At 65.9% G+C, this 21,957-nt stretch overlaps 1 protein-coding gene across 3 annotated transcripts; it reads right to left on the bottom strand.

Moving 5' to 3' along the window:
- Positions 1–24: 24 nt before the first annotated feature.
- On the bottom strand, positions 25–21,578 carry TSPAN4 (tetraspanin 4). Of its 3 annotated transcripts, none has more exons than XM_012456114.3 (8): positions 21,562–21,578; positions 14,199–14,278; positions 4,111–4,302; positions 2,449–2,523; positions 1,414–1,515; positions 1,190–1,321; positions 1,009–1,092; positions 25–509 (listed from the first exon to the last, which is right to left on the bottom strand). In XM_012456114.3, exons 2-8 carry the CDS (start codon positions 14,259–14,261, stop codon positions 441–443), a joined length of 717 nt encoding a protein of 238 aa, XP_012311537.1. In that variant the 5' UTR covers positions 14,262–14,278; positions 21,562–21,578; the 3' UTR covers positions 25–440. The 3 variants fall into 3 exon arrangements, with proteins under 3 accessions (XP_012311537.1, XP_012311536.1, XP_012311538.1); XM_012456113.3 differs by lacking the exon at positions 21,562–21,578 and adding an exon at positions 20,383–20,498; XM_012456115.3 differs by lacking the exons at positions 14,199–14,278; positions 21,562–21,578 and adding an exon at positions 12,351–12,974.
- Between the last annotated feature and the right edge of the window lie 379 nt (positions 21,579–21,957).

Genomic DNA, 21,957 nt, shown 5'->3' with positions numbered 1-21,957 from the left:
GGTGGACCAGCAACAGGCACGGGGGGCTGCTCACACTTTATTAAGAGATGCACCAGGAGCCCCATGGCCACTGTGGAATGTAGGTGAGGGGCCTGAGGCCCAGCCTGGAGCACCAGGACCAGCAGGGCCACCTCCACGATGCCGAGACCTGGGCCCCGTGTGAACACCGCTCTGGAGAATAATAGATACAAAAACTGCTGGAAGCCCCTCCCACCCCTGCCCTGGGTTCTGCAGCCAGTCTGTGGCCATCCCCTCCGGGGGGGTCCGGAGGCCCTGAAGTGACCCAAGCCAGAGCCTTCCAGAAACAGGTTCCGGGCATCTGTCCCTCCCCTCCCTCCCAGCATGGGGCAGAGCACCGAGGCTGATGGGGGGAAAGGCAGCTGTGGGTGCGGCCGTCTCCCCGTGGGTGTCCTGTGGCAGAAAAGCGGGCGTCGGGCAGCCTACGCGCAGTAGGTGTCTGCCTTGAGCACCTGGCAGTACATGGTCATGGCGAAGGTCAGGCCCAGGATCTGTGGGGACAGAGGAGTGCTGGGCAGCCACTCCACAGGCCGAGGCCTCAAGCCCAGAGCGGTCCCCGTTAGGTGCCCTGGCCCCAACCCTGGGGTGGGGGACACAGTGGCAGAGCCCCTCAGTTTCATGCAGCTCACACGCCCCACCCAATCCCTGGGGCTCAGCCACAGCACCCTCCCCTGAGCCTTGCAGGCATGAGGACACCCAGGACCTCACGGCAACTGTGGAATTAGGAGAGCAGGGGCCGCTGGCACCAGGCCCAGCCGCCAGCCTCTGCACTGGCCAGTCCTGGGACACCAGCATGGACGGCTGCCAACGTCTGCCCTGCACCTGCCTCCGCCTCTGTCCACTAGGAGGGAGCCCACTGTCCCCACACCCCGGCCCTGCCCATCCCCCAGACCCCGCCTTCCCTGATCGTGGGCTCCTGGGGGCGAGGCCTTTGCTACCTCGTTCCCTGCACTCAGAAGGCCTCAACAAAGGGGGACCCCCGGGCCGTACCTGCACCAGCGCCGTGCACAGCCCGAAGACACCCACGGCCAGCAGGTTCTCCTGCAGCCACACCTTCACTGTCTCGTAGCAGGGCTGCAGGGAGGCGTGCCCCACATGTCACGGCAGGGCATCCCAGGCTGCCAGCCCCCACCCTCCAGGCCTCGATAACCCCCGCGGGGGTCCCACTCACCGCCTTCCACCAGGTGCCGGGCGCGTGCAGCCCGCAGCTCTCACTGAACTCCAGGCAGCACGAGTCGGGCACACGTGTGGCGTTGTACACCTCGAACCAGTCGGTGTAGTTGGAAACGCCACAGCAGCGGAACTAGGGGACAAGCTCGGGTCTGGCTTAGGCAGGAAGGGGGACACCCGCTGACCCCACCCACCTGCCCACCTGCCCACCTGCCCATGCCTCACATCAGTCTGGATGATGCTCCAGGCGTTGGTGAGACCCACGTTGCCCTGCGTGCCATACAGGTGTAGGCCTTTCTTCAGGTCTCGCTGGGCATACCTGTCAATCTGGGGGTGCAGTGGGATCGGTAGGGCCCCTCCCACTGCGTCCCACCCCCCTCACCCAGATGCCCTCGCTGGCCCCTAATCTGGGCCCCGGGCCCTGCCTGCATCTCCTCCTGAAGTGGCTCCTGTCCCTGCCAGCCTAAGAAACTGCGCATCCTCAGCCCCACGTCCTCAGAAGCCCTGAGGCCCAGGACCCCCACCCCGAGCTTCCTCCCCAGGCAGGGGGAGGACCGTGGGTCCTGGGGGACAGGGGCAGGGACACAGGTGCCTCCACATGTTACACACGGCCACACTCTGTGAGCTGAAAGCCAGGAGCAACAAGCACCAGGCCCACCCAGCACCCTGGCCTTGGTCCCCAATATTAAGTGAGGGACTGGGGCTCTGGAGAAGGGGCTGATTCCAGGCCGGGCAGGGAACACAGGAGGAGCCTGGAGCACCCTGCAGTGCCAGGAAGGCAGGACGTGCCCCAAAATGAAAAGCCTGTTGACGGGGGCGCATCAGGGGACACAGCAGCCGACCGCAGGAGCTCCCCAGGGCCGAGGACGGGCAGTGTGATTCACAAAACAAAGTAGGTTGTGTTCTAGCTCAGAGTGCAGCCTCAATCTCCGTGACTTCCTCTCAGTATAAACAAACGGCCGAATATATAAATCAGTGGCCCAGAAGAGCACTGGGGGCAGACAGCCCAGGACGCTGCCTCAGAGGGCAGGGGATGTACCATGAGCGGCCTCGGGGTGGGGGAATGCTGCCCTCATGCCCGGGTCGCCTCAGAGCCACAGCACAACCTCGCGGGGTTGCTGGCAGTCTCCTTCCAGGCCTGGTCTCCAGTGGCTACTGCTAAATCCACACCCGCTGTCCCTGACCACTCTGTCCACGCCTCCTGGGGGTAAGGATGGAGCCCCCAGCCCTGCAGCTGGGCCCGCGCTCAAGCGGCTGTACCTTGTCGGTGTAGGCAAAGAAGAGGATGGCGATGGTGGCCTCCAGCAGGAACACCAGCAGCAGCAGCAGGAAAAACTGTGGAGGGGCAGGCTCAGGCGGGGACCCGGTAGGCCTGGGGCCACACACCTCAGGGACACCTGGTGCTGCCAAGAAGCCCCTGCCAGACCCCCACCCCCAGAAACCCCGGCATGCCAACCCCACCTCAGAACTCAGCCCAGGTCCAGGGACTGTGGCTGCTGTGTCTGGCTCAGCCCGAGTGTGGGGCCCTGGGCCGTCCTGGGCTCCCCTCCCATCCCCACCCCAGGGCAATCCAGACACCCCAAAGTGGGCATAAGTCCCTGTTCCCGAGGCCTCAGCCCATCAGCTGCCTTCAGGACACCTCCATCTGGGGGCCTCTGAGTGTCTGGCAGCTGCCTCGCTGGGTGCCTGTGTCTTCATGGCGGGAGGAGGGGCCACAGCTGGGCTGCAGAAGCCCCCTCCGCCCCCGAGTCACAGCCCTCAGGGCAGCCAAGGTGGCCGATGCCCCCTCCACAAGATCACAGGCTGCAAACCCTGTGACTACCCAATCTTCCCCCTCCTGGTGGCAGCCCCAAAGCTCAGCCTGACCCCAGTCCTGCTGTTCCTCCGCGTGGGTCACTGACACCCTGAAAAAGGAGGGCAGGCATGGACAGGGTGGGGCCGGGAGCTAGGGGCCCAAGCAGGGCGGGCGTGAGTGTGGCAGACGGGGTGAGCTGGGCTGAGGACACAGGAACCCCCCCTCCCAGGAGGTACCCAGGGTTCTGGTCCCAAGTCACCCATGGGAAAGGGGGTCGGGCCCGTGTCCCTGCAGGCCTGGCAGGACCCACACACAGCAGCTTCCTCGACTGTCCGAGGCGCAGACCCCTGGCCACAGCCTCCAGGGAGCTCTGGGACCTAACTGGACCCTGGGGAGGCTGGCAGACGTGGGGCTCGCCCCCAGGAAGTGGCCTCCCCCAGGAAGGGGCAGGGAGTGGAGCGGGCTGGCTGACACCTGAGTGAGGTCCCACCCCATGCAGGGCTCCTGAGACAAAGGAGCGAGGGGAAGCCTCGAGATTCAGGGCCTCAGCGGGCTGTGCACCCGCGACCTGGCCACGGCCTCGGCTGGGTGTGTCAGTCGGCGGCAAGCCTGCTTCCGTCCAGGAGCCCTTCTTTTTAATTATCGTGATTAACGTTTCCAAGAAGGATAGCGGCATCTCTGCCTGTAAGTTCGGCTCCGAGGCAAGGTGGGGGCCAGGAAGGTCTCAGTGGAGGGTCCCAGGGAGCTGAGGCCAGTCCCCCGACGGGGGTGGGATGGTGAGGAATGAGTCGTGGAGCACGTCTGCCCGTGAAAGGCCTTGCGTGCGTGTGCACACGTATGTGTGGCTGTGCCCGCATCACCAGGGCCAGTGTCAAGGGAGGCCCCGACAAGCCACAGCGTGTTCTCTTTAGAGAGTGACCCCCCTACTGCTCTGAAAATTCCCCCTAGCCCTGACCTAGCCTGGAAGACCCAACAGTGACTGGGGCCCCAGGCCACACTCCCGCCCTGGAGGTCAGACCCCTGAGGTGGCACCCACGTCTGGAGGTCACTGCCCGCAGCCAAGGCCTGGGGGCCACCAAGCCCCACCCTGCGTGTCCCCCCAGCGTCGCCCAGGCCCCAGGACTCACGGTGAGCAGGAGGCACTTATTCTCCTTGATGGCACCCAGGCAGCCCACGAAGCCGATGGCCATGACAAAGGTGCCGGTGACGATGAGCAGGTTGGCGGCCGACAGGGACGGGAAGGAGGAGGACAGCGTGGCAAAGCTCCCCTGTGTGGCCGCCAGCCAGATGCCAACGCCCAGCACGCCACAGCCTCCCAGCTGGGGCACCGCCAAGGTGAGAGAGACAGGGTGAGGCCCCAACGCGAGCTCTGGACCCCAGGGCAGAGCCCAGCCCACAAGTCCGAGGCCGCACCACCTGCCATCCTGAGCCAGAACCACCCAGAGTCCCGCTAAATCCCACGGCAGCCCTGGGGGTGTCCAGGGCAGGTCCGCCTTTTCCCCACACCCTGGGCTGGCCCCATCCCCAGACCTACACTCCACGGCCACAGCGGTGTGGGCTCCTGTGTGCCCCGAAACCACCCCCGGCCTGGAGCCAAAGGGCCGGGATTTCAGGAGCAGGACAGCCTGCATACCCCCACCCTGCCCGCTGGTGTGCACAGCGCAAAGCCCACTCCCCACCCGACAGGCCAGGGCGGCTGGGCCCACCCGCTCCAGCCTTTCCGGCCTGCCGTCATTGAGACCCAGCCCTGCCCTCGCCCTGGATGGGGCTTCCCGGCAGGCACTCCCAGGATTCTGGTGCCCACCCTGGAGTGGGTCTGTGATGTCCCCTCTGTCCCCCGATTCCCTCACGCTTTGCGCCTAGTTGTGATTTCTCACAGCCACAAGGGAGCACCTGTGTTTGCAGGGCCACCTCCCGCAGCCTCTGTAAGCACCAGAGCGTGTACTCCATTTCCTGAGTGCTTGTTCTTATAAAAATCAATTAAAATACAAAGAGGCGGGAGGAGGCCGGCGGGTGCTGCACTCGGAGGGAGGGAGGGAGGGAGGGTGCCAGGCTGCCAGCCCAGGCCTCACAGGGAGTGGGGGTCCGCCAGGACCCCCACCCTCAGACTCAGGCCTCGGGCTGTTTTGGGAGAGACGGGAGGACACGTTCTAGGCCCAGGCACAGGGCAAGCAGTCCCCCAAAAATGCTGACCAGCTCCGGGTCCGAGGCACAGGCGCCCAGGTGAGTGGTGGGGACGTCCCAGTGGTCAGCTGGCTCCGGGAAAGGGCTGTGCAGCCCTGCGGGATTCCTGCCCCACCCCAGACTGGACGGAATCGGGAGTGGGCTGGCAAAGCCACCCCTCAACCCTGCAGAGCTCCTCAGAACACCCAGACCACACGCCCAAGGACAGGCTCAGACCCCAGGCTCTAGGGGTTCCTGGGGCCACCAGAAGCCTCCCAAGCCCAATGGCGAGACTCACACCCCACTTTCCAGACAGAAAGCAAGGCTGGGAGATGAGCTGCTGGCCACGGGGGCCCCCCCGCCACCTGCGGCACCAGCCCAGCTCAAGAGGGGCCTGGGCCTCCAGGCTGGCAGGGCTCACGAAGGCCCAGGCCTGGGGGTGGGAGGCACCCCTCCCTGAGCAGGGCATCGGCCAGGGCTAGGCTGGAGGCCGGAGGGTGCCCCTCACTGGCTGGCAGGAGCCTGCACGCTGGGAAGGTGGACACGGCTTCCTCCCCAAGGGCAGGGGTGGCCGCTGGTGCCCAGGGGTGCAGACCAGGCCTCTCACTGGTGTTTTGGGTCCCTCTGGGCTCGTCAGGGCAAAATGCCCTCAGAGCAGAATCGCCCTGCCGGGGCCCCAGGGGTGCCACACGTGCTCAGGCTGTCCTGGGGAGAATACGCAGGCCTTCCGAAGGCACCTCCAATTAATGTCCAAAACAGAACGCTGTCTGGAGGTTGCACCGGCCCGTCCTGGAAGCTCTGCTGAGCCAGCGTGGCTCCTGGTCCTGTGAAGCTCCCACCCCCAAGCCCAGAGCTCTCCCCAGCAGCCAGGCACGGGGGGGCAGGGGCGCGGGGGAGCCGGACAGTGCTGGAGGAGGCGTCACCCCTGTGCTCTGGGCCCCAGGACTGCGAGTACCCTCAGGCAAGGGCTGACCTGCTGGCTCCAGGGGGGCTGCTGAGGAGCTGACAGGAGGCCTGGGCACAGCGCCCGGCCTGGGTATGGCTTCTGAGCAAACCCAGCCCCAGAGGCAGCTTAGGGGGATAGGGGAGGCTTCCCAGGAGACCAGGAAAAGGCTTGGGGTGGGAGTCAGCATAGCCCAGTGGAGGGTGGCCTGGGTGTGCACGAGGGGAGGGATGCATGAGCCCGGGATGTGTGTGAGCCCGGGGTATGTGTGAGCCCGTGTGTGTGAGCCAAGGTGTTAGCCGGGGTGAAAGCTAGGGTGAGCCCGGGGTGGGTGTGAGCCTGGGGTGGGTGTGAGCCGGGGTGGGTGTGAGCCCGGGGTGTGAGCCAGGGTGTGAGCCGGGACTTGTGTGAGCTGGGTGCGTGTGTCTGGAGTGTGCAGGACCAGAGGCCAGGTCTGTGGCACAAGTGAGGGGACCTCCCTAATCAAGAGGATCTGTCCTCACCGGGAGCACTGGGCTTGGGGCACAGTCCCAGGATGGGCAGGGGTCTGCCAGCTCTACAGAGACACCCCCACTTCCCAGCAGATGAGCTGTCCACGGTGCTGACCAGGGGTGTGGTGCCCCCACCCATCTTTTGGGAGGTGTCCCCTATAACATCCTGGTGCACTGCAGAGACCTGGACGGGCAGTGGCCCACTCAGTCCTGCCCCTGGAATGTCAGGCACAAGGCCACACACAGCGTGTAGAGACCAGTCCAGACAAGGCCAACCACGGTTGTCCATGTAGACAGACCGTCCAGACGAGGCCGCAGGCGCCATGTAGACAGATCAGTACAGATGAGGCTGTGCAAAACTGGGGGGCTTTCCTGAGGAGCACGTGGGAACCCTGACCTTCCCTGGGCTGCCCTCATGTCCTCCCACCGTTCCCAGGTCTCATGGAGGGGCAGATAGGGCACCAGGGGGACCCACACATAGCCTGGCACTGTCGCTGCCCCAGGAACCGGGCAGAAAAGGGATGTGCCCTTGGTCCGGATCCCCAGGTGATGGGGCAGGAGGGTGGGGCCCTGCTGGCTCTGGGCCTGCCACATGGAAGAGGCTGGACATCAGAGGGAAGCCAGAGGCCCCAGGAAAGGAGATGGGCGTCGCCAGCTCAGAGCAGATCCTGGGCTCAAGCGCCAAGCTGCCTGCAGGTCGAATCCCAGGCTGAAGGCCCAGGCTTGGGGGTGCAGGTCCCTGAGCTGCGGGGAGGTGCTGGCGCAGCTGGCACAACAGAGAGAACTGTCATTTAAAACCCAAACTGGGCCAGGCGTGGTGGCTCACGCCTGTAATCCAAGCACTTTGGAGGCCAAGGCGGGCGGATCACCTGAGGTCGGGACTTTAAGACCAGCCTGACCAACATGGCGAAACCCCATCTTTATAAAAAAATAAAATAAAAAGTAAATAAATAAATAAAAATAAAACCCAAACCGTATGGATCACGAGGTCAGGAGATCGAGACCAGCCTGGCCAACATGGTGAAACCCTGTCTCTACTAAAAATACAAAAATTAGCTGGTCGTGGTGGTGCACACCTGTAGTCCCAGCTACTCAGGAGGCTGAAGCAGGAGAATCGCTTGAACCTGGGAGGTGGAGGTTGCAGTAAGCCAAGATCGTGCCATTGCACTCCAGCCCGGCGACAGAGCGAGACTCAGTCTCAAGAAAAAAAACTGCCTGTGCCGTCAGCCTCTGCCTTCCAAAGAAGGCAGACCGCTCCTGTCAGCAGGAAAATGAGCTGTTCCAAGCTCCCCTCGCCCCATGGGAACATGTTGAAGGGCACAGGGAGGATGCATGCAGTGACTGGCACCGTGCCAGGTGTGGCACCCCATTCCATGGGACTGGGCAGGAAGGGGCCCTACACCTCTAGCCCTGGGCCCCTCCACAACTGCCCCAGCCCCAGTGGGAATTTATTTCCCTAATTAACATTCCACAAAACATTCTCACCTCCACCAGACAGCAGGAAACAGACACCCACTCACTGTCAGCAGCCTGGTTCGGCCACACACACTGTGACAGACAATAGCCCACGATGTCACAGACACCCCACGCCATCACACGTGGTCACACACACGCTTGCGGTCTCGCCCTGCAACCCGGGGTCCCCCAGTCCCTGAGGCCCCAGCATACCTCACCTGCACACTGGCAGACACACACAGACAAAACGCATGTAAGTGGTTATTAAAATTACCTGCAATTTTGAAAGCGTTTCTGTGTAAGCTTTTAAAACATTTTGGCAGGAAAATTATAGCCTTGAAGTGCAAGAGAAAATGGGCCCCATTTGCTTGGAGACAGAACATCAAAGGCAGGACGAACGGGGCTGAGGCCAGGAGGGCCAGGGCCCTCTTTGGTCAAATGCAGCCAGAAGGGCAGCAGCTGGGGTGTGGCTGGCAGCCTGCTGCATGCCCCCAGGGTCCCACCCAGCATCTGGGCCCGGCCCCAAAAAACAGACAAGCTCCCTCCCTGCCCACTCAATACGAATAGAAATAGGCCGAAAGGCCCCCTCCCTCACTGCTGCCCCCAGCAGGCCAGACACAAGCTCAGGTGGGAGGTGACCCTGCCCCCATGACAGCTGGGGAGAGGAGCCCTAGGGATGGCAGCTGGGGAAACAGCCCAGACCTCTTCACCACCATGGTCAGCCCGTCCTTCTCCCCGGCAGAAGCTCACACTGCCCACTGTCCACTTCTGGGGACAGAATCTGTTCCCAGCACCTGCTTGAGACCACCTCTGGCCAATGTCCATTTGCTCACCCTGATCTTCAGCAACTGATGGTTCTGCTCGGGGGCCCGTCCCCCAGCACCCACCCAAGAGGCTTGGGGGGCCCATCCCCCAGCACCCACCCAAGAGGCTCAGGGGGCTGTACCCCAGCACCCACCCAAGAGGCTCGGGGGCCTGTCCCCCAGCACCCACCCAAGAGGCTCGGGGGGCCCGTCCCCCAGTGCCAGCGTGTGCAGATGCTGCTGAGGCCCATGCATCCCTGGCCCTGCCCCTCTTTTCTGGTCTGGACAGCCCCCCGAGCCTACTGGGCAGGCCTCGGGCAGGGCTGTGGAGGGTGCTTCCTCCAGGCCCACTGCCCCTCTGGCCACGTGGCTTTGTGTGGCAGATGGCTGGGCTGCTGGCCACGTCCTTGGAACAGGATGGGGGTCTGGGTCCCTGCAGGGGCCAGGGCTCTGTCCAGAAACAGGAACGCAGGCAGCCAGCAGAGGCTGAGGACCCACTGGGCTGGCGGACGTCCCGCTGCGGCTGGGAGGCTGGTTTCCAGGGCTGACAAGTCTGCCCACTTACGACCTGTGTGGTTCACTGTGCTGTTTTCTTACAGCAGTGGTCTCATTTCTGTCCTCCGCTCCCTCACCCCTGACCCTAGAAGCTCTTCAAGGACCCCCAGGGCCCAGAGATGAGGAGACCAGCCCCCACCCAGTGACCAAGGCCCACCCTGAGGCCAGCGTCCAAGGCAGGGAGGGCAGAACAGCCCCTGCCAGGGGTCACTGCCCAGAGCGTCACGCTGGGTCCTGCAGGGGGAGCAGAGTTTGCCGGAGGGCGGGGAGGAGTCAGGAGGAGGCTGTGACCCCACAGGGCTGCGTGGGAATGGCAAGGAGGCGGCTGGCCATGGTTGGGCCAGGGCCACGGCTCACACTCTCACTCCCGTACCCCCGCGGGGGCCTCCTGACTTCCACGTGCTCCCTGCAGCCCTGAGCTGCCAATGCTACATCCCTGCCCCAGAGAGCCCTCTCCACACAGAGGCCCGGCCGCCCGCCCACCACCGGCTGGGACCCGGCAGCTGCACAGGTCCCACAGAGCCAGGCCTGTGCCACCAGGCGGACAAGTCTGCCCACCCCCAACAGCACCAGAGCTGCCTGGAACCCACCACCGGGCAGGCAGGGACCCCGACCGACCGCGGCTGCACTCCACCCACGGGAGCCACACGGTCCACAGGGCTCAGGCACGCTGTGGTTCCCCACGTCGGGGCTTTTGTTCAGAAACGAATTGGCGTTTGCCACCATCCCCACCCCACAGGCGGGCCTGGATACTGAAGTCCTCAAAGAGAGGCCTGGGAGCTGGAGGGATAGCCTCTGCCACCCCTGGAGGACACTGTGCTGTCCACCGCAGCGGGCCGGCCACGTCATCTGCCAGCTCTCAGCTCATCCCACGGGAGGGAAACCAAGGGCTGGCCCTGCTGCACCCCCTCCCTCCAGGCTGTGACACCCTCTCCAGGCTGTGACACCCCCTCCGGGCTGTGACACTCACATGCCCACCTGGGGGGCTCCCCCAGGGGTCGGTGCAGGCGGCGGGGGGAGGCTGAGGGGCCTCCCACATTTCCATTCACCCCTCCCCATGCCAGGCCAGCATCTGGGGACCTCATCCTGTGTCACCCCACGTGGTGCAGATGGGAAATGAGGCCCCGGGGAGAGCAGGACCGGCCCAGGGTCCCACAGCAGCAGGCAGGGCTCTGGCCCCCAGCTGGGCCCTGACCACACAGTGCACAGAGGGCCTGAGCTTCTGGGTGGGCATGTGGGGTGTGGGGGAAGAAGAGGGGGAGGACAGCCCCTCAAGGTAGCACCTTCGAGGTGGCACAGCGGCCTCCACCCCCGACCGGCAGGAAGAGCAGGCCCCGTCCTCTCCCCACCACCCCTGGGACTCCACTTCCATTAAGGGAAGAGCTTTGCTGGCAGAGGCTGAGCTGACGAGGCAGCACGGAGGCCCCAAGGCGGGGGTCCCGGGGCAGCAGAGCCCCCACGCCTCACTGCGGCTCACCCAGGTCTGTCGGCACGTGCCTCGGCTCAGGACACCCGTCTCGGGCTCCTGGGCCCTGCACCCAGCCTCCCTCCGGCATAGGGCTCCCGGGAGACACCCTGGCCCCACCACAGGGACCCTGTGCAGGGTGGGAGGGCTCAAAGGAGGGCTCAGCAACCGTATCCCAGCGAAGCTGCCGTCACCGGGTGGGGGCCTCGATTTCCTGAAGGCAGGTAGGTGTGTCCCCAGATGTCCATGGGGTTAGGAGTTGGCACCACTGCTCTGAAGGCCCCACCGGGTCCCCCACCACCAGGCCACGACACATCCTACCTCCCCCCACCCTAGCCGCCCCAGGAACCCTCCGCACTCCACCCAAGGACAGCCCCCCTCCCAGACCCCAGCAAGGATGCCTGCCCAGGAAACCTGAGCCAACGCTGCACAGAAATAGCCAATCAGCCTTCAGCCTTCTGGAGCGAGCCCCTGCCTTCCCCTCCCAGGTAGGACCCGAGGCCGCCCAGGCGCGGTTAGCGGCTGTGGTCTCAGCCAGGGCCTCAGTCTGGCCGTGGGTGTGCAGGGGGCTCAGGCCTGGGCCCGAAGAGACTTGACAGCCAGGAGTACTGTGAGGGCCTTGGGGGGTCTGCATTTGGAAGAGGGGGGCTTCAAGGAGAGCACGGAGGCTAAGGCAGGAGAAAGGGGTGCCTGGCTGGGGCTGAGGGCCCAGGAGAGCAAAGGTAAGGGGCAGCCAGGCGGGGTGGGGGCAGAGGGAAGGTGCATCCAGACCACTGCGCAGCTGCCAGGCACGCCCACAACCCAGTGCCAGAGGACCCCTCACCCCAGCCACACCCAGGACAGGCCCAGCCCCCCAACACACACACCTTTCCTCACCCACCCCGGCTCCCACCACTGCCCACGGCTCTGGCCACTGACTGCCCACTGGGGCTTCCCCACGCCCTCCCCATAGGCCCAGCACAACTTGGGCAGTGAGGGGTCAGGATAGACACACGCAGGAATCTTGAGGTCCCACCAAAGGGGACACCCCTCCCACCACCGTAACCCCGGGCTGCCCTCCTGGGGAGACGGAGAAAATGATTCTCAGGAGGGGGGCCAGGTTCTGCCCCTGGTCTCCCACTAAGTAGGAAATGGAGTGGGCAACAAAAGCCCCTCCGACAGGGGCTGGCGCCCCCAGGGAAAGGGGTCCTGGGGAGGGGCGAGCCAGGCCTGACTCCCAGAACAGCCCCACACCAGGAGGAGGGGCTTAGCCCACAGAAGCTCCGGACGCAGCAGGCGAGGACGAGGACGTCAGCCCAGGACAGACTCTCCTGGCAAAACCCCCACCCATTCTTATTTACCCTGCCCCGCCTCCACCCTCAGGCCCCCACTGGACACCAGCTGGGTTGGGTGGGGCCAAGGCTGGTGTATGAGGCCAGCAGGGCTCCCGTTTGCTAGACTGGGGGGCAGGTGATGACCGAGTAATAAAAGATAGCTGGGGCTGGGTGCTCACCTGTAATCCCAGCACTCTGGGAGGCCGAGGCGGGCAGATCACCAGGTCAGGAGTTCAAGATCAGCCTGACCAATATGGTGAAACCCCGTCTCTACTAAAAATACAAAAATTAGCCGGGCGTGGTGGTGGGTGTCTGTAATCCCAGCTGCTCAGGAGGCTGAGGCAAGAGAAGCGTTTGAACCTGGGAGGCAGAAGGTTGCAGTGAGCTGAGATCATGCCACTGCACTCCAACCTCAGCAACAGGCAAGACTTCCTCTCAAAAAAAAAGAAAAAAAAAAAAGACAGAGAATCGGATTTTCCAGCCCACAACAGGGTCCCAAGGGGTTCCTGGTGCGTTCTTTCCCAGGTTGAGGGTGGCAGAGTGTGTCTGCCATGTAGTAGGAAGGGAGGCTTCTTTGGGGTTCACAGAGACTCTCCTGGAGGACCCCCCTCCTTCTCCCTGAAGGCAGGTGTCCAGACCACCAAGGAGGGTGGAGAAGGGAGAAGGCTTCCCCTCCCAGGACCTGCCCGCCAGGCCCCACACCACTGCGCCTGTCATTCTGGCCCATCCCCCATCACAGAGGTACTCTAGTCACTCAGTCACCCCCCACATCCACCTCCCACACCCACCAGCACCGGCCCACACCCACGTCTCCTGCCAACTCCAGGGCCTGGGCTCACCCCTCCGGAGCCTCTTGCAGAAGACAAACCCTAGTGGTGATCCCTTCTGGAGGTGGACGTCTGGGGCAGTAGCCTCCTTCGGTGACACCCAGCAGGCAGCCCGGGCTGGCTGTCCCTGCCAGGGACCCCCCTCCCCTGGTCCCACCCCACGCTGGGGAGGGAAGGAGCCAGGGCTGAGGGCAGAGGTGGGAAGGCCCACCCAGGCCTCTGGGCACTATCAGCTGGACCTCATGCAGACCGACAGCCTCCTTCTGAGGCCCAGAGCCCAGGCAGGCGCTAAGGCCACACCCCCTGGCTCCCAGCTGCAGGAGCAGGATCAGGAATCTGGGATAGGGCACAGAACGACCTTGGCATCACTTCACTACGCCTCCCCTAGCCCAGCGAGTAAAGCCCCAGGCCCGGCCCAGGTCACCCCTGGCCACCCTGAACTCCTGCCACCTTCCCACAGGGGCCAGGGACGGGACAGGGTCGCGGCTTGCTCCAAGGGCCGGGCCCCACCTCCTGCTGACATGACATGGGCTGGGTGGGGTGGCACTCCGTCCTTCCTCCGCCTCAGCTCCGCTCCGCCCAGCACACAGGGCCCACCCTGGACGCCTCTGCAGGTCTGAGCAAACCTGATCCACCTCGGCAAAACTTCGGGAAACCTCTGGCGCGGGAAAGCCAGTGTCTCCCGCGGGCGCTCATCGCCCACAGCCCTACTCGGTGTCCGGGACTCCTCTCCCTTCCGCAGCGCCTCCCGGCTCAAGCCCTGGGAAGTGAGTCCTGGGCCCGGAGGGGCGGGGCTGAGGTCAGGATCTCGGCAGCACCGAGGAGGGGGCGGGCCCAGGGGAGGCCCCGAGGCCCCACACACTGCTGGCCACGACCTGGACTCGAACCCCGATCCTGGGAGAGGCGCGGTGCCCGGGTCGGCCCCGTCCGGTGCGCACGTGCGCAACACGTCCCGTCTCATCCAAAGACGAGAGGGGGACTGGGCGTGGGGCAGCCGCTCGGCGGGGAGCGCAGGGGGCGGACCCCGTGACGGCGAAAACCTTCCCACGCAGTCCGGACCCCCGGCAGGAACACTGGTCTCGGGTCTTCCTGGGAGCCCCCCAACCGCACCCAGTGCCCGGCCAGGGCAGCGACTGCGGTCCCGACCCTGCGACCCGCCGCAGCAGAGCCCCCGCGTCCTTCCCGGGCCCCCGGACTCACCCAGAAGAGCAGGTTGAAGGCGAACATGAGGTACTTGACGGCCTGGAGGCAGGCGCGCGCCATGCCGCAGCGCTTCAGCTCTAGGAGGAAGATGAAGGAGAGGTCCAGGTAGAAGACCACGTACTTGTTGCCCTTGGGCGACGTGTAGCGCGCCTGGGCGGCCTTGGGGCCGGGGTTCGCGTGCAGGCCGAAGAAGGCGCCGCCGCCCCCGGCGTCCCCAGCGTCCCCGCACAGGCCGCTGTAGCGGCGGAAGGGGCCTCCGCACGCGAAGCCCGGCTCCTTGCCCTCCGGCGAGGGGCTGCGCCGGTAGGTGGACTCGTCCGTGCTGGAGCGGCGCATCGCGCCCGGGTGCCGGGGCCGCCGCTCAGCGCCCCGCGCCCGCCGCCCCGGAACGCCCCATCCCGCCCGCTCCGGCCCCGCTCCCGCTCCCGCTCCGGCCGCCGCGGTGACGGCGGGGCGCGCGCCAGGCTCGGACCCCGGCGGCGGGACCCAGACACCTGCCCGTCCGCACGCTGCGGCCCCGCGCCCCCGACCCCGTGCGCCCCGCCCGGCCCGCGCCCTCCCGGCCAATCCCCGGCGGCCCCGCCCCCGCGCGGACCCCTCCCCTGCTCGCCGCGCCGCCCCGCAAACCCCAGCGCTCCGCCCGCGCCGACCAATCATCGCAGCCCCCGGCAACGCACCCGCCGCGACCCCGGCCCCTCCCCACCTGGCGCGGGCGGCACCAGGACGCTCGCGAAGGGCGTTCGAGGGGACCGGGGGCCTGGGCCCGGGAGTGAGACCTGGGTAGCTCTCAGCCTGCGGCCGACGCCCCCAGCCCTTCCCAACACCGGACCTCGCCCGGTCCCCGGCCCCGGGCCCGGCTTGGAGACTTCGGACCACGCAGACGATACACAAAGCACTACGCAAATGGAGAGTGACCCCGTGCTGACTGGTGGCAACTTGGGGAGCTGGGTGCCAGGGGGGCTGGGTCAGCCTGCACCGCATGGGGCGGGTGTCGGCAAGGCTTTGACTATACCGGAGGTTCCAGAACAGACTCCTCGGGCCAGACCCAGGGCGCTGGAGGTGGGCCCGGCTCGGCCTCTGCACCGTGCTGTCCCCAAGGCGGGAGCGGGGCCGGCTTCAAGGGCAGTCACGTGCACCCACCCCAGCTGGCCTGATACTTTGCTGTTCCCCGTCTTGAAATTCTTGGTAATTTCTGGCCAGGTGTGGTGGCTCAGGCCTGTAATCCTGGCACTTTGGGAGGCCAGCGCTGGCGGATCACAAGGTCAGGAGATCGAGACCATCCTGGCCAGCATGGTGAAACCCCGTCTCTACTAAGATACAAAAAAAAAAAAAAAAAAAAAAAAATTAGCCGGGAGTGGTGGCGCACGCCTGCAGTCCCAGCTACTCGCAAGGCTGAAGCAGGAGAATCGCCTGGACCCGGGAGGTGGAGGTTGCAGTGAGCCGAGGTCGCACCACTACACTCCAGCCTGGTGACAGAACGAGACTCTGTCTCAAAAAAAGAAAAGAAAATTTCTTGGTAATTTTTAAACAAGGGGCCCAGAATTTCATTTTGCTCCAGCCCAGGCTGGAAGTCGGCCTGCAAGAGACCCTACCCCGCCCCTGACAGGCACAGACAGGCCCATAGAAGACGCAGCTGACTCGGGTCATCACGCTGGGTGCGCACATGCCTCCCACAGCCATGCCACCAGCCTACCCCACGTCTCCAAAGCCCAGCCCCAGCACAGGGCACAAGGCCCCTGTGGTGTTAGGGAGACACCAGCAGATGGCCCAGATTCCCGGCAGTTTACCTGAAGCCCAGAGATCAGGAATGAGGAAGGTCAGGGAGGAAAAGGAGGGAGAGGCCGCTAAGGGAGGGGAAGAGGGTGCTCCCTGGCGGGGCTGACCAGCTCTGGAGGCCTGGGTCCTCCTGGAGTGACTGGGGTGGGAGGTGGCAGGTCTGGGGAGGGCTGCTGTGGGAGCCCTGGGTGCCCAGGGAGGTCCTGCACCTCTGCCCACCCCTGAGGACCTGGGCTGGGTGCCCCAGGCCTCTGCTGCCCCCGCGAGGGCTCTGTGAAGAACTGCAGCCCAAGCCCGGGGCAGCGCCCCATGGCCAGGTCCTCCCTGGGGGAAGCGGACAGAGGGCCCCAGAGAACAGGAGGCCAGCCTGGAGGCCCCCTGAAGGCCCACACAGCCAGCCTGGGGCTTCTCCTGAGGGTTCTTTGGTGAGTCTGGGCCCAAGGAACAGGTCAGAACAGCAGCCACACATCAGGGGCTCAGCAGAGACCCCAGGAACCCTGGGACCCTGGCCCTAATGGGAACCTCACCCACAGCTCAGCCCAGAGAGCAGGTGGCACCTGGCCCCCTTCCCCTGGCCACGCAGGCCCAACCTTTGGGCAGACACTCAGCCGTGGGCAGCGCCTCCAGTGAGCTTGCATGGACTGGGCAGAGCTCAGAGCACCTATCTGTGGGCCAGGTGAGGGGAGGAGCCACGGGGACCCGGGAGGACCCCAGGCTGACTAGGAGAAGCCAGACCCTACCTGGAGTCAAAAACACCACCGGAGCCCCCTCCCCACACACCATCCCCACCCCAAGGAGAGCGTCTGCCGCCATGCTAGCCAGTGGCACCCTGCCCCATCTCTCCTGCATCCCTCAGTGGCTGAGGCTGGAAGGGGAAGTGACAGGCAAAGCTTGAGGGTCCCAGGCAGGCGGGAGGGCGAAGGGAGAGCTGGTCTGGGTACCTGAACTGAGCCCAGGGCCCAGGATGCAGTCCCAGTGCCCCCAGACCCCTTCCACCCCCTCCCATCTACAAAGCCCTGCACGTGTCACCCACGTGAGCAAATAAGGCGTATCCAAGAAGAAATGGAAAAAATCACGGCCACCACGGGCCAGTGCGAGCCGCGCTGGGCTTACTTCTGATGCCAAGTTCAGGATTCATACTGGGTTGGCCAGATGCAGGCAGGGGCCTGGGCGAGGCCACGGTGCCAGAGCTCAGTCAGGAAGGGTCCTTCCTCGACACCCCAGCGGGGTGTGCTAGGCCCTGTCTGCAAAGTCCAGGAGCTCCGAATGGAGAAGCTGAGGTCTGGGGTCAGAGTGTCCAGCTGGCAAGGCCCCTGGACTGGGCAGGAGACCCAGCGACAGGCCAATGCTGCCCACCACACACCATCCAGCCCAGCCGGGCCGTGACGTACCCGGGCTGGCCACAGGAAGGAGGCCAGGCAGTGCTCAGGGCCCCGGAAGCCTGACCAGTGGGCAGGTGGGCGCTGGGTGCGGCCAAGGTAGTCCCAAGCTCTGCAGGAGAGACAGCCAGAATGGAGCCCTGCTTTCCACCCTCAGCTGCGCAGCCAGAGATGCTCCCAGAGGAGAGCAGGGAACACCCCTGGGCCCTGTCACCACAGGGCAGAGGGGCAGTCGGGGTGGCCAGGGAGTGCACCACCCGACTCGGGGGCAAGACCACTATGGAGAGCCCCAACCAGGAGGGCCTTGAAACAGCAACTGCGTTGCCAAAGTCTGTTAGCTCAGGCCTCTGAGACAGCCAGGCAGGGGCACAGGCTCCCACGTGTGGAGACAGTGTGCAGAGAACACGCATGTTCAGATATGTGTGCTCACAGCACAGGGACACACAGAGACACAGGTTCAGACCGCTTGCACATGCACAGACACGCAGCAGAGCCTCCTCCACGGGGTCCCGGACCCTGGACCAGCCTGCCGTCTGCTTCCCGCCACGCTCGGGCACCCCCACCCCACCCTGCCTTCAGCTCTGAGCTGACACCTAAGCTCAGGAAGGGGCCTCACACCCTCCCCATGGAGTTGCCAGCGATGACCCTGAAGGCCCTCCTCCACCGTGGGTGCCAGGTCGGGCAGTCTGTCCTCCTGGCACTCAGGGACTTCTGGCCCCAAACTCACCTGGGCAGCAAACTGCAGTGCCCACTGCTCCCTGCCCTGCCAGCTCAGTCCCGCAACCTCGCCCCTCAAACTGAGCTCTCTGGCATGAGATAATTGTCTTGCCAGTAGCCCAAGGCAGGAGGGAACCACAGAGGCTCCCACCCCACCCTGGCTGAGCTAGGCCCCAAGACAGACACCAGAGCTCTGCAGGCTGGAAGAGCCTGGGGGACTGAGCTGCAAGGAGGCCTCGGACACCCACCAGGCCAGACGGAGGTCCCACTGAAGGAGGGGCCTGCCCACTCGCCAAAGCAGCCCGTCTGAGGAGCCTGATGCCACGCCGGCGGAGCAGCCTCTGAGCCCCAGCAGCAGGGCAGCAGCTCAGTCCTAGCCCAGCTCAGACCCCAGGGTCTCCACACAGCCCAGCAGGCGCAGCTCAGGACAGACGGCAGAGCCAAGCCCACCTACCCTGAACCCCGGGACCATGGGCTCCCAGGCAGCTTTGAGAAGGAGCGAGGCCCACCAACACAGACTGGTGTGTGCTTCCTGGCGGCCTCAGCCCCTTCAGGGCCCCAGTGCCTGTCTCAGGCCCTCACCCTGGGGGGTCCCAACAGAGCGGGCAGCCCCTCATGCATACAGAGGAGCAGGGACTGGGGGATCCACAGGGGCCAGGTGGGACCAGGCCCCTCCCACCCAAACCTGAGCCCTGAGGCTGCAGCCACCACTCTGACCACCCCCAGCTCCAGGAGAGGGACAGACAGTCCAGGGGACCCCCGGTCTTTCCTCCTGGGTCCACCGAGGCCAACTGCATGCTCCAGGCCTTCCACCCACCCCTCCCCTGCACTGTCGGGTACTTCTCTGCTAGGCGCTGAGGGTGAAGGCAACACACACGCTTAGGCCTGTGGGCGGGGACGCCTTCAGGCTCCAGGAGCAGCCCACGTCAGGTGCCATCCCACCTGGACACCTACACCACAGTCTGGGGTCACGCCGGGCCTAGGCAGCCGGATGGCACATTGCCAAATGCCACCAGCCCAGGCGTGTAGGTGGCTAGGCTGGGTCAGTCCAAACTCAGCCCCGTCTGCGGACTCTACTGCTCACAATGCATGTCTCCCAGGACAGCAGGGAGGACGCAGACAGCATGGGCTAAATGCTGTTGGGGTGTGTACAGCGGGCAGTGGCCTTGACTGTGCGTGCCGCTGAGGTGCTGGGCACGTGTGCACCCACCCCGCCCCACAGCAACCTGGGAGTGAGCCCACATCTATCCCAGGCACGGACGTGGCCAGAGGGCACAGGTGTGGGGGCCAGGTGACAGGCACCATCACCACCCTCTCCCAGCCAAAGGTCATGCCCGGCCTCAGCAGCAGGAGTGATGCGGCCTCCTGGTGGGCAGTTGCTGGTCCCACCTGAGCTTTGCAGATAGGGAAACGCAGGCTGAGCCAGGACCAGAGCGCAGATCCAGCTGAATCCTGGCCCGGCTCAGCCCATGCCCCGCCCCGCAGCCCTCCCGGTCCGCGGCTGGCCTGTTTCCAGGGCAACGCCCAGGGTGGGCGGGGCTCAGCAGCTAAAATTTCAATCACGGGTTTCCCCTGGTCCCTCGCCCTGAAGTGACCCCTCCTCTAGCAGGAAGCGCCCTGGGCGCCCACCCTCCCCCGCCTGAAGCCGCCCTGACCACCAGAAGCTCCACAACGCCTCCTTCTATAAACCAGCGCCTCACCCCCCTGGCCCCGTCCCAGACCCTCCCCAGCCGAGGGAGACTGTGGTGACACTCCCTGCCCAGGAGCGAGGGGCCCTCACCAGCCACCCGCCCCCGCTGGCCGGCACAGTGCCCTGCCCCCCACCAGGCTCCCTCCCACCCCCGCTTGCCTACGGAGGGCCGGACTCAGGCCCCAGCCTGCACCCGCCCCACACACTCGCAGTGCACCAGCCAGGCCAAGGTAGGCGCAGGCTCCCCAGAGTCCTCGAGTAGAGCCTGGTCAGGGCTGAGGACAGGCCTGGGCCCGCAGGGGCCTCGGCACACATGTGATGGGGGCTCGGGAAGATGCGCAGAGCCAGAGGCCGGGGCGGTCTCCAGGTCTCAGGGCCTTCGCGGGGGAAACGGAGGGATGGGAAGCGCACACACTCGGAATTCCAGGAATGTCAGCTTGGCCCAAGCCGGGGTTTGGATGGCAGCTCCCTCCCCCGGCCCCGCGCCCCGAGTAAACAACTCCTGCAGGCAGGAACAGGGGCGGGACAGGCCCTGGACCCTCCTCCAGGAAGCCTCCAGGCCCCCACCCACTCCCCAGGGCCCACCCTGCTGACATCCGGACCCCGCTGCCTCCCTCACCTCCACAGCCACCAGCAGCCTCTGCAGCTGAGCCCGGCTCGGACCCCAGGCCACGGTTACTCACGGCCCCTGTCCTGCCCCTCTGCCCAGAGCAGGATGTGCGTCCACTCATCCTGGGGGGAGGGGGCGGGGAAGGGAAGTGGCCTCGGCTCGTGGCTCTGCACGTGGCTGGGTGGGGTATGGCGAATGCCACTGGGGAGGCTGCCCATGGCTGTGGCCAGGGTGGGAGCACAAACCCCAAGTGTGCAGTGGACATGGCCAGCACCACTCTGGACCCAGGAAACCCTTCATCCCCCTCCCCTGCAACTAAGGCCGACCCAGCGTTGCCCTGAGAAAACGGGAGAGGATGAACACAGGCCCACCCCAACCAGAAGCCCCAGGCCGGCACGCCAGCCCAGAGCCCCCTTGGGTGCCACTTCGCAGCACACCGACCCCCCACAGCCCACCTCGCACCTCCAAGGAGCCTCCTTTGCCTCTCACTGCACAATGACCCCCTCATTTCCTCACCCCACCCCAGGGGCACAACCCACCCCCCCGCACTCCATCCGAGAGTCCTGGGCACCTCCTCTACCTAGGCCTCTGTGGGCCCTGGGCTCCAGGGCAAGGCAGAGCTGTGCGGGTCCTGCCAGTGCAGCCTGCGGGAGTCTGCCCAGGGGTCCCCTGCGCCGGGGTCTTCAAGGTTCAGCACCTCTTCCACGACCTCCCTGCCGGGCCCCCCGCCCCGTGCTCAGAGGCGCGTCTGAGCGTCGGGGACCCGGGACGACGGGCAGCCCAGCAGAGCCGGGACCCGAGCGGGCCTGCCCCGACCCCCTTCCCGGGAAGGAGCGGGAAGAACGCGGACAGCGGCCCGGGGCAGGGGGCGGCCGGCGGGGGCCGTAACCGCGCGGCCGCGACCAGGGCGGCGCCCCTAGGGGCCGGGCCGCGGCCAGAATGGGACCCCCGGACACCCCGCGGGCAGAGGCCGAGGCGGAGGGACCCTCTACCCGGCGCAGCAAAGAGACCCTCCGCGGCCCCTCCCGCCCTCTCCCGGAGCCCCCGCGCGGGACCCCACTTGTTGCTGCGTGTCGGCTCCCGGCTCGAACTCCCGCGCCCCGCTCGCGTGCGGGTCCAGAAGCTCCTGGTCGGCCGCCTCGGGCCGCGGGACACTGGCCGCGCGTTCCCCACCCCCGGGCGCGGTACCTGCGCCGCCGCCTCCCGCTCCCGCCGTCCGCTCCCGCCGTCCGCTCCCGCCGTCCGCTGCCGCCGCGCAGCTGTCAGTCAAGCGGACACGAGAAACGCGAACCGCCGCTGCGGAAACCTTTTGGCCCCGGACTGACCCCGTAGCACCGGGACGAACCAAGGCGACGGGCGGGGGGGTGCCGTCTGCTGCTACCGCGGCTGCGCGGACCCAGAATCCCCGGGACGCACGTGGAAAGTCTATCCCGGCGGAAACCGCGGGCAACGACGCCGGGGCTGGTGGGGGAACGGGCGGGGCAGCGGAGAACGAGCGGAGCTGGTCCCCCCGCGACAGTGGACGCGCCCGGGGCGGGGCCTGGGGAGAATCCTCGCGTGTCGCCGGGCAAGCCGGGCAGTCTG

Source organism: Aotus nancymaae, unplaced genomic scaffold, assembly GCF_030222135.1.
Source record: "Aotus nancymaae isolate 86718 unplaced genomic scaffold, 86718_ANA_hifiasm-v0.15.2.pri h1tg000106l, whole genome shotgun sequence".
Lineage (NCBI taxonomy): Eukaryota > Metazoa > Chordata > Mammalia > Primates > Aotidae > Aotus > Aotus nancymaae.
The sequence above is the reverse complement of the archived record's forward strand: the minus strand, read 5'-3'. Positions and strand labels throughout refer to the sequence as shown.